This window comes from Aegilops tauschii, chromosome 7, assembly GCF_002575655.3.
Source record: "Aegilops tauschii subsp. strangulata cultivar AL8/78 chromosome 7, Aet v6.0, whole genome shotgun sequence".
Classification (NCBI taxonomy): Eukaryota; Viridiplantae; Streptophyta; class Magnoliopsida; order Poales; family Poaceae; genus Aegilops; species Aegilops tauschii.
The window spans coordinates 19,582,185-19,594,140 of NC_053041.3; the positions used below are offsets into that span (position 1 = coordinate 19,582,185).

Genomic DNA, 11,956 nt, shown 5'->3' on the forward strand with positions numbered 1-11,956 from the left:
AAGCGTTTCAAGAACCGCTATACTTCACCCCAAAACATTGAAGTAGACAGCGACAGTGAATCCGACATCACCCCAGAGGAGGAACAAGAAGAGACGGAACAAGAAGAGGTTACTGCTGCGGATGACCTGTCATTGCTTGACCGATTACGTCAAGGTGGCCTTCCACATGTTGATGCCACTGAACCCTATGAGCCCGTCATTGATTATAGTGATGATGATGATTATGCATTTATTGATGATACTGATCGAGATTATTAGTAGTGTCAGGTATTAAATTTTTTTATGTTGTACTTGATGATGATACACTTAAGTGATACACATATTATTATTCATGTCGGTCTTTTTTTTATGTTGTACTAATTTCGTTTACTGTTTGTCATGGCAGGTGTTGAAAGATGGTGGGCGCTGGTCGGGAGCGCGCCAAGGCCCCTTCTTCGTCGGCGCGTGGTCTGAGGTCTTCCATTCCAGACGCACCTCTCCGCCGAGCGTTGCTGGACAGTATGGCCACACCGCCGGGCCCTTCTTCGTCGACCGCGGTGCCCAGCAGGGGACGAGGTAGGAAGAGAGGAGGTGGGGCACGTGGTCGCGGGAGAGGAGGTAGGGTGACTGCTACGGCGCCTTCCTCGCCGCCACCCCCAGCTGTTTCACCCGAGCACGTGACTGCTAGGGTGGACTCGTCCGAGGAGGAGGCTACACGGACTCCGGTCCACGAGCCTCCGGTCCACGGGTCTTGGGCCCACGAGGCTCGGGTCGACTGGCCTTCGGCCCACAAGAGTTCGGCCCATGAGACCTCGGAGGAGCACACGTCCGGATGGGGTACCTGGCCGGATCAGCCCGAGGAGCAACTGGGTATGTGGTTTGCTTCATGATTCATGCAATTCATTCATCATGCTAGCTTGAGCCCTTTAATTACTAATTTACATTGTTTCTCTCTTTCAGGCACGCCACAATAAGGTGGATAAGGTGCCAGAGGTGTACGACCTGTATGCCATGGCCCACACTGCCTCTTTGAAGAAAGTCAAGGCTTTCTCTCAGTCTGACCTTGATGATGCAAACAACTTCACCAACATCTCCTCCCACAACAAGCTCGTGAGATATAGAGATGAGGGGAAGGCGAGGAAAGGGGAGGACTTTAACCCGAGCCAGGGTCCCATTGATCCAGAGCTGGTGATGATATCTGGTGGCGGGAGGTCCCATGGCTCCATAGCCATTGGAGATGGACTTATCCGTTGTCCTAGCACTCTCCCGGAGATCAAGGCGCGCCAGTCGAGCTCCGCTCCTGAGATAAGGCCTCGTGAACGGCCAGTGCAACTCGCCATCAAGGTTAGTGATACGTACTCAGTTTTCTTTCTCCATTACATTGTGTGCACTTCCATCAATGATTACAAATGGTCATGTGAGTGGTGTTGCAGGCTGCTATACAGAGTGAGAGAGATAGAACGGAGAAACTTCTGGCGGAGGCGGCGGAGAGGCAGCGGGAGTTGGAGGAGAGGCCGACAAAGATGATGGAGGAGGAGAGGGCACAGAATGACATGCAGGCAAGGGCCATGTACGAGCTCCTTGTGGTAAGTTTGTTCTGCAGATTAGCCAAAACATTGATGTAGTGTTTGTCTCATTACTAACTAGTATGACTGAGTCGTCAAAACCAAATGTGCAGTCTGTGTGCGAGAAGACCGGTCAGACCGCTCCGCCGATGCTAGTGATTGCTCCTGGGACCACGGTGAGTTTAATTTGAATGGACATTACTTGCTAGTCTTAACATTTGAGTGGCATCATGCTAACAAGACATTGGAAATGATCTTTGGTGCAGCGTAACTCCAGATAAGCATCGCACGATCCTTCTCCAGCTACCGACACGAGCCAGCCCGCTCCTACACCTCCTGGATCTTGGTAAGTTTATCTAGTGTTTTGCTTAACACATGCATAAAGACCTAGACTTAGCTTTATTTCCTCCAATGCTTACCATAATGACCTAGACTTAGCTTCTTCTCCTCCAAAATGACTTAATAAGCTTACTGACCTCCAAAACCATCCATTTTACCTAAGTTAGCTCTAAAACGATCTGTACTTAGCTTACTTATGTCAAAAATTGCATAATTAGCTTAGTTAGCTCATAAACGATCCATTTTACCTAAGTTAGCTCTAAAATGACCCATTTTACCTAGGTTAGCTTATAAATGATCCAGTTCATCCAAGTTAGCTCAAAAAATGACCCATTTTACCTAGATTAGCTCCTAAATGATCCATTTTACCTACGTTAGCTTTAAAATGACCCATTTCACCTAGGTTAACTCCAAAAGGACACATCTTACCTAGGTTATCTCATAAACGATCCATTTCAACTAATTTAGCTCATAAACGATCCATTTCACCTAAATTAGCTCTTAAATGATCCATTTCACCTAAGTTAGCTCAAAAAGATCCATTTCAACTAAATTAGCTCATAAATGATCCATTTCACCTAAGTTAGCTCAAAAACGATCCATTTCAACTAAGTTAGCTCATAAATGATCCATTTCACCTAAGTGAGCTAAAAAACGATCCATTTCACCTTAGTTACCTCAAAAACGATCCATTTGACCTTAGTTAGCTCATAAACGACCCATTTCAACTAAGTTAGCTCATAAATGATCCATTTCACCTTAGCTAGCTCATAAACGACCCATTTCAACTTAGTTAGCTCATATATGATCCATTTCACGTAAGTTAGCTCATAAACGAAGCTTGTTCTACTCTTCTTGTTCTAGTCTTCTTGTTCTATTCTTCTTGTTCTAGTCTTCTTCTTGTTCTACTCTTCTTGTTCTAGTCTTCTTATTCTAGTCACCTATTTCTAACTTTCTTATTTTTCATTTTGCAGATTTCATTCACTTGACGAAAGCTTGCATAGATGGAGTGCTCCTTATCCCTTTCTCTGTTTCTTTTGTATCGTTGAACTATGCATGTATCGTTGGATGAAACTATTGTAATATATATGGTTGGATGCCTCTATGTTGAACTTGCTATGTATGATGGAACTTGGTAGTTGGATGGAACTATGCATGTATCGTTGAACTATGAAGTTATGTGTTGGATATCTTATATGTTTGCTCTGTAATGGCCTTGTGAAATATATCTATATTGTCATATATATTTGTGATGAAAATTGTTGGATTTAATAAAAAACAGAAAAAACAGCCAATATAAAGGCTCTTTGCCGTCTGCCACCGACGGCAACGGGCTCTTTGCCGTCTGCCGCGGACGGCAAAGAAGCCACGTGGCATCCAGCTGTGCTTCCTGGGAGCTGACCCATTTGGTCAATTTGCCTACAGTGGCAGACGGCAAAGGCTTCAGGCTCTTTGCCGTCAGCGGCGGACGGCAAAGGCCTGCCGTGTAGTGACGTGTAGATGACATCATACGGTGGACGACAAAGACATTAGATAGTTTGCCGTCAGCGGCGGACGGCAAAGGCCCGCCGTTAGCCACTTAACGGACTGACAGCGCAATTATTGCCGTCCGCTCTCTTTGCCGTCCACGGCGGACGGCAAAGGGCCTTTGCCGTCAGCCGCCAGGAAGCACACGGCAAAGTAGCTCTTTACCGTAGCCTACTTTGCCGGAGCCTTTTGCCGTCTGCGGCTGACGGCAAAGGTCTTTGCCGTCCGCCGTTCGTGCCTTTGCTGTCCGCCGTGGCAGACGGCAAAATAGCTGATTCCTGTAGTGATAGTACTTTCAAATGAATACATACCGTGACAAGATTTTGAAGGAGTTCAAAATAGATCAGCAAAGAAGGAGTTCTTGGCTGTGTTACAAGGTGTGAGTATTGAGTAAGACTCAAGACCTGACCACGGCAGAAGAAAGAGAAAGGACGAAGGTCGTCCCCTATGCTTTAGACGTAGGCTCTACAATATGCTATGCTGTGTACCGCACCTAAAGTGTGCCTTGCCATGAGTTAGTCAAGGGGTACAATAGTGATCCAGGAACGGATCACATGACAGCGGTCGAACTTATCCTTAGTATCTAGTGGACTAAGGAATTTTCTCGATTATGGAGGTGGAAAGGGGGTTCATCGTAAAGGGTTACGTCGATGCAAACTTTGACACTAATCCGGATGACTCTGAGTAGTGAACCGGATTCGTATAGTAGAGCAGTTATTTCGAATAGCTCCAAGTAGCGCGTGGTAGCTGCATCTACAAGATGACATAGAGATTTGTAAATCACACACGGATCTGAATGTTGCAGACCTGTTGACTAAAACCTCTCTCGTAAGCATAACATGATCAAACCCTAGAACTCATTGAGTGTTAATCACATGGTGATGTGAACTAGATTATTGACTCTAGTAAACTCTTGGGTATTAGTCACATGGCGATGTGAACTTTGAGTGTTAATCACATGATGACGTGAACTAGATTATTGACTCTAGTGCAAGTGGGAGACTCTTGGAAATATGCCCTAGAGGCAATAATAAAATGGTTATTATTGTATTTCCTTGTTCATGATAATTGTCTGTTGTTCATGCTATAACTGTATTAACTGGAAACCGTAATACATGTGTGAATACATAGACCACAACATGTCCCTAGTAAGCCTCTAGTTGACTAGCTCGTTGATCAATAGATGGTTATGGTTTCCTGACCATGGACATTGGATGTCATTGATAACGGGATCACATCATTAGGAGAATGATGTGATGGACAAGACCCAATCCTAAGCATAGCACAAGATCGTGTAGTTCGTTTGCTAGAGCTTTTCTAATGTCAAGTATCATTTCCTTAGACCATGAGATTGTGCAACTCCCGGATACCGTAGGAATGCTTTGGGTGTACCAAACGTCACAACGTAACTGGGTGGCTATAAAGGTGCACTACAGGGTATCTCCGAAAGTGTCTGTTGGGTTGGCACGAATCGAGACTGGGATTTGTCACTCCGTATGACGGAGAGGTATCTCTGGGCCCACTCGGTAATGCATCATCATAATGAGCTCAATGTGACTAAGGAGTTAGCCACGGGATCATGCGTTACGGTACGAGTAAAGTGACTTGCCGGTAATGAGATTGAACAAGGTATTGGGATACCGACGATCGAATCTCGGGCAAGTAACGTACCGATTGACAAAGGGAATTGTATACGGGATTGATTGAATCCTCGACTCGTGGTTCATCCGATGAGATCATCATGGAACATGTGGGAGCCAACATGGGTATCCAGATCCCGCTGTTGGTTATTGACCGGAGAGTCGTCTCAGTCATGTCTGCATGTCTCCCGAACCCGTAGGGTCTACACACTTAAGGTTCGGTGACGCTAGGGTTGTAGAGATATTAGTATGCGGAAATCCGAAAGTCGTTCGGAGTCCCGGATGAGATCCCGGACGTCACGAGGAGTTCCGGAATGGTCCGGAGGTAAAGATTTATATATGGGAAGTCCTATTTTGGCCACCGGAAAATGTTCGGGATTTTTCGGTATTGTACCGGGAAGGTTCTAGAAGGTTCTGAAGTGGGGCCCACCTGCATGGGGGGCCCACATGAACGTGGGTAGTGGGGTCAAGGCCCCACACCCCTGGTCAAGGCGCACCAAGATCCCACCTTAGAAGGAATAAGATCATATCCCGAAGGGATAAGATCAAGATCCCTAAAAAAGGGGGATAACAATCGGTGGGGAAGGGAAATGATGGGATTTCTTTCCCCCACCTTTGCCAACGCCCCAATGGACTTGGAGGGCAAGAAACCAGCCCCCTCCACCCCTATATATAGTGGGGAGGCGCATGGGAGCAGCACCCCAAGCCCTGGCGCCTCCCTCCCTCCCGTGACACCTCTTCCTCCCCGCTTGCGCTTGGCGAAGCCCTGCCGGGATCCTACTACTTCCACCACCACGCCGTCGTGCTGCTGGATCTCCATCAATTTCTCCTCCCCTCTTGCTGGATCAAGAAGGAGGAGACGTCCCCGCTCCGTACGTGTGTTGAACGCGGAGGTGCCGTCCGTTCGGCGCTAGGATCATCGGTGATTTGGATCACGACGAGTACGACTCCATCAACCCCGTTCTCTTAAACGCTTTCGCTCGCGATCTACAAGGGTATGTAGATGCACTCCTCCCCTCTCGTTGCTAGCATCTCTTAGATTGATCTTGGTGACACGTAGGAAAATTTTAAATTTCTGCTACGTTCCCCAACAGGCGCTACACGTGGACAAATGAGCATCAGCGCCCAACCATGGAGAAGATCGATCACGTGTTCATCACAAACTCCTGGGAGGACCTTTACCCGGCTTGCCTTCTTACGGCGCTCGGATCGGCGGTATCCGATCACTGCCCACTGCTACTTGATTTGGACGCGGATTTTGTGATGGGCCGTAGATTCAAGTTCGAGGCCTTCTGGCCTAAAGCGGAGGGCTTTCATGAAACAGCGGAAACGGCGTGGCTTTCCATACCGTCAGAGGGAAACCCATTTGTGGCTTTAGACGCGAAACTGAGGGCCACTGCCAAAGCATTGCAAAGCTGGGGCGACCGCTGGATCGGCAATGTGCGGATTCAGATTGCACTTGCAATGGAGGTCATCCTCAGACTAGATATGGCAGCGGAGTCACGAACTCTCTCAGATCCGGAATTTGGCCTGCGGAAACTTCTCAAGAAAAAGCTTCTAGGCCTGAGCTCTCTCGAGCGGACGATCGCTCGACAACGGTCCAGACTTCTCCACTTGCGGGAAGGCGATGCAAACACTGAATTCTTCCATAGGCATGCAAGGCGCCGGCAAAGAAAAAACATGATCAACATCATTCAGAAGGACGAAGAAATTTTCACTGGACACGAGAGCATTGCCGAAGCTGTCGACAACTACTACACAGCGCTACTTGCAACCCCATCTGAAGGCAGCATTCTCTGAACCTGGATATTCTTGAGCTGCCCTCACATGACCTTTCACACCTGGAGACGCCCTTCTCGGCCGAGGAAGTGGAAAAGACAATCAAATCAATGCCGCTGGACAAAGCTCCAAGGCCTGATGGATTCACTGGCAGATTCTTCGTTTCCTGTTGGTCGATCATCAAGCGGGATTTCATGCGCGCGCTGGACCAGTTCTTCCAAGGAGACATGCGGGGCCTTGCAGTGATTAACAAAGCGATTGTGTCGCTGCTCCCTAAGAAAGATGGCGCTGTGGACATCAAGGATTTTCGGCCGTTGAGCCTAATCCACGGGGCAATCAAGATCTTTGGCAAATTGCTTGCAACACGACTGACGGGCGACCTGCCCATGCTAGTGGGCCATCACCAGAGCGCTTTCATTCGTGGGCGATCACTACACGACAACTTCATGTTGGTGCAACACACTGCGCGACGTCTACACGCACTAAAAGAGCCCATGATAATGCTTAAGCTCGACATTTCGAAGGCCTTCGATTCGGTAAAATGGCCTTTCCTTCTCGAGGTGCTCAGGCAGATGGGGTTCGGCCCGCGGTGGATATCATGGATATGTGGTCTATTTGCCACCTCCTCGACAAGAATCATGGTCAACGGCATACCTGGAAAGCCTATTCTCAACTACCAAGGCATGCGGCAAGGATGCCCGCTATCCCCAATGATCTTCATCTTGTGCATGGAGCCGTAGCAAAAGCTTTTCAACCTGGCCACACAAAGGGGACTGCTCGCGCCCCTTGCTCGCACCGGCATGCACCAAAGGGTGTCCATGTTCGCGGATGATGTTATGGTTTTCTTCCGACCCAATGCAACGGAGATCAGCGTGTGCAACACAATCCTACAAGCTTTTGGCCATTCCTCGGGACTCTTTGTAAACATGTTGAAGAGCGCTGCAGTCCCAATCAGGTGCTGCCAAGAGGACGTTGAACTGGTTTGCTCCTCTCTCAGATGCGCGAGCTCATCCTTCCCGTGCAAGTACCTCGGACTGCCGTTGACACTGCGAAAACAAACAGCCGCGCAATTACAGGGGCTGGTGGACCAACTTGCTGGGTGCCTACCCAACTGGAGAGCGGCCTTGCTGCCAAAGAGTGGTCGACTCATTCTCGTCATGTCGGTTCTATGTGCAATACCCATCCATGCAATGTTGGCTATGGATATCCCGGCGAAAACCGTCAAGGCCCTAATCAAAATTTGTCGTGGATTTCTATGGTGTAGCACCTCGGAGGCAAACAGTGGAAATTGTGCGGTCGCCTGGAACAAGGTATGCAGACCGAAGTGGGCAGGCGGCTTAGGCATTCCGGACCTTCGATGGCTGAACTTGGCATTACAAGCGCGATGGCCATGGCTGCAAAGAACTGACAGGTCCAAATCTTGGGCCGAGTTCAAAATTTCAGTCCCGGCTGACTCCCGGGCAATCTACAATGCGGCAGCAAGAGCTCAAGTAGGGAACGGTCAGACTACTCTATTTTGGGAGGATAGATGGATCCATGGGTTCCGAGCCTGCGAGCTTGCACCCCTCATATATGACAAGGTGGCGACGCGGGTCAAGAAAACACGGACGGTTGCAGAAGCGCTGCTGCATGACTCATGGGCGCTCGACGTTGGCCCGAACCTCACTGCCAACGAGATACATCAGTTCATGGCCCTATGGCCAACTGTGGCAGAAGTTCAGCTTGTCCCTGCCTTGGACGACACCATCCTCTGGTCATGGGAGAAAGATGGCACCTTCTCGGTCCGCTCGGCGTATGCGGCCAAATTTGCAGGTCTGGAGGTTTCTCCAACTGCAGCCTTCACGTGGAAGTCAAGAGCCCCTTTGCAGTGCCGATTCTTCAACTGGCTAGCGATCCAGAACCGTTGCTGGACGTCAGATAGACTTGCCCGGCGTGGCCTACCACACCAGGCAGCATGCCCGTTTTGCGACCAACATGAAGAGACCATCGACCACCTCCTGGTAACTTGCGCTTTTGCTCGTCAGATATGGCTGTGGGTTGTATCCGCGACCGGCAGACAGGGCGTGGTGGCCACGGCCAATGAGTCCCTGCAGGACTGGTGCATGTGACAGGAGCAAGTGCAAGTTCACAAGAGGACCACCCGCGCCATTACCTTGCTGGCGCTCTGGGAGCTGTGGAAACATCGCAATAGCATCGTTTTCGAAGGGGCCGCACCATCAACAACAACAGTCATCGAGCGGATCAACACCGAGGACGAGTATGGCGAGATGCAGGGCTGCTCAAAGGCGATCTTGATGGATTCTTTGCAGACTTGTCGAGGTGGGCTATTAGGGAGTAGTCACTTATATGCATTAGACGTCGTCGGCGGTTCATCCGACATGTGGACGCACCGCAAATGTAACTTTGTGGACATTGGGATTCTCCTCCCTTCCTTCTATTAATGAATGATACGCACACTCGTGCGTATTCCAGAAAAAAAAACTTTGCCATTCTAGTGCATGCTTTTTCGTAAGTAATTACTACTTTGCCATTCTAGTGATTCATCCCAGAACACATAGGAGAAATGCACACATAGGAGTACCGTACACAGGATATCTCGTGCTTGCATCAGCAATTCATTGAGTTGGAGATTTGTACCCTCACTAGCGTATTCACATTGAGTTGGTTTGGTAGCACATACTGACACAAAAGGAAATATTATGGTACACTCAAACTAATTTGCATGATGCAAGTTCAAAGTGCATTTAAAAACAGTGAAACATTGTGGTAAACCCCCGAAGAGAGTGAACCTTGAGAGCATTAAATAAAATAATAGTCAAAAGACGAATTGTATTTTTGTTGTAAGAAAAATCATTCCAATAATATATTCAATATTAATCTTTTTCTAAATATCTCCTCTAGAATAAACACAACTGTTCAAACAGAATATCAATCAAACTTATGCTTCAAAACATATTTTTGTTTAGGGACCGAGGATAACTCCCAGCCCCTGAATCATTGTGATGCACACAACACAACCACTGCTTCAAAACATTATTAGCCATTTATATCGTTTCCTAAAAAGAAGAGTGATGACATTTGTGAGACAGAGATGAAGTGAGTCTGAGAGTGGTGGGCTAGTGGTGGCAGGCAGTGGGTAGGACAGTGTTCTCAAGCATTTCGTAACTGCTACATGACATAGTCACCTCCCACTAGGCATGGAAAAGGAGGCACGATATGTGAGGTGGTTATACATAATACAGAAAGAGAAAATAATGTGCATGTATTTTGAGGCACGAATCTCAACAATTGAAAGAAAAGGTGGACGCATACATTGGGTATGATGGATAATCCACTCTCGAACGCATATAAGCATGCACACGTAGATTGTAGAAAAATGCAGCAAAAACATAGTAGAACTTGGAATTGTAAACCCGTGTATGCATGCATGCAGGACATGTTCACGGCCGGCACGGACACATCATCGATCATCGTGGAGTGGGCAATGGCGGAGATGATCAACAACCCGTCTATCATGGGGCGCGCCCAGGAGGAGATGGACCGTGTCATCGGCCTTCACCGCCGCCTCGAGGAATCCGAGATCGCCAACCTCCCCTACCTGCAGGCCATATGCAAGGAGGCGATGCGCCTGCACCCCTCCACACCGCTCAGCCTGCCGCACTTCTCCTTCAAGGAGTGCGAGGTGGACGGCCACCACGTCCCCGCCAACACGCGGCTCCTCATCAACATCTGGGCCATCGGCCGCGACCCGGCGGCGTGGGAGGACCCCCTGGAGTTCCGGCCAGAGCGGTCCCTGTCCGGGCCGGCGGCCAAGATTGACCCGATGGGGAACAACTTCGAGCTGATCCCGTTCGGCGCCGGCAGGAGGATATGCGCTGGGAAGCTGGCCGGAATGGTGTTTGTGCAGTACTTCCTGGGAACGCTGGTGCACGCGTTCGAGTGGCGGTTGCCGGACGGCGAGGAAAAGGTGGATATGGCCGAGACCTTCGGGCTGGCACTGCCCAAGGCCGTCCTGCTCAAGGCCGTCGTCACGCCGCGGCTCGTGCCGGCTGCGTACGCGTGATTGTTCGTGTGTCTCGAGTTGGTGACGATCATGTTGTGTTTCATGTTTGGTGTGATAGAAGCTTTGCGTGTGCTGCATGCTTCGTACATTTGCCTTCCCGGCGAAATGAAATTGCCTGCTTTAAGTTGTCAAAAGGTACAATTGCATCTTTTCTTTGGGTTTTATCATTTTTGCCACTGGTTATGTCCCACTACTCAGTTTTGTCACTAGAAATTTCAACTACTCAAAAATGGCATTGCTTCGTTAGACGCATGCTCAAAAATGCCATTGGACACCATTACTGTCATCTCAATTCTCATTTTCCATGTTATAATGTCTAAAATACCTATGGATCAACATCTCAGCTCTTCCTCTATCTCACTACAATAAAGTGCAGGTCCCACTTGATCCCAACAACACCCTTATTTTTCTCTAAAAAAATTTTCTTGCTTACTCTGACAAGTAGGGCCCACACTTATAATTGTGGTATAGAGAGAGCTGACATGTGGGTGTTGTGATATTTTTGTCATATAACATGGTCAACGGGTTTGACCTAACAATAATGATTCTAATGGCATTTTTAGCATACATCTAATGGAACGATGGCATTTTTAGATATCTAATGGCATTTTTTAGCAAACATCTCATGGAATGATGGCATTTTTGAGAAGTTGTAATTTCTAATGGCAAAACTGAGTAGTGGGACACAACTAGTTGCATAAATAAATAAAAACCTTTTCTTAGTGTTGTTTCATGACAACTTGTTGGAGAACACTTGTCCCCAAAAGTGCCGTTGATTTCTTTTCTTTTCTCCTTTTGCTCTCACGAGTTGAATATAATATTTAAAAAACTAAATAATAATCATGTTGAATATAATATAAAAACTAAATTTAATTATATATAATCATGTTGAATAATAATCATGTTGAATATAATATAATATAGAAAACTAACTTGAATTATATATTTTTATTGGTTTTTCTTTTGCTTTTTATAACCGGATTTCTTTCTTCCTTTTTTTCGTTTTTCAAATACAAGTTAACTTCGTTTATAAACATTGAACATTTTTCTTATAGATAGGTCGA

At 47.6% G+C, this 11,956-nt stretch overlaps 1 protein-coding gene across 1 annotated transcript in view; it reads left to right on the plus strand.

Annotated features, from left to right (window-relative positions):
* The window catches only part of LOC109785679 (flavonoid 3',5'-hydroxylase 1-like), a 29,477-nt gene extending 18,585 nt beyond the window's left edge, over positions 1-10,892 (plus strand). Inside the window, exon 2 of the mRNA XM_045231994.2 lies at positions 10,263-10,892. Within this exon, the coding sequence (XP_045087929.1) occupies positions 10,263-10,892 (630 nt within the window). The remainder of the gene's footprint in view (positions 1-10,262) is intronic.
* The last annotated feature ends 1,064 nt before the right edge of the window (positions 10,893-11,956 follow it).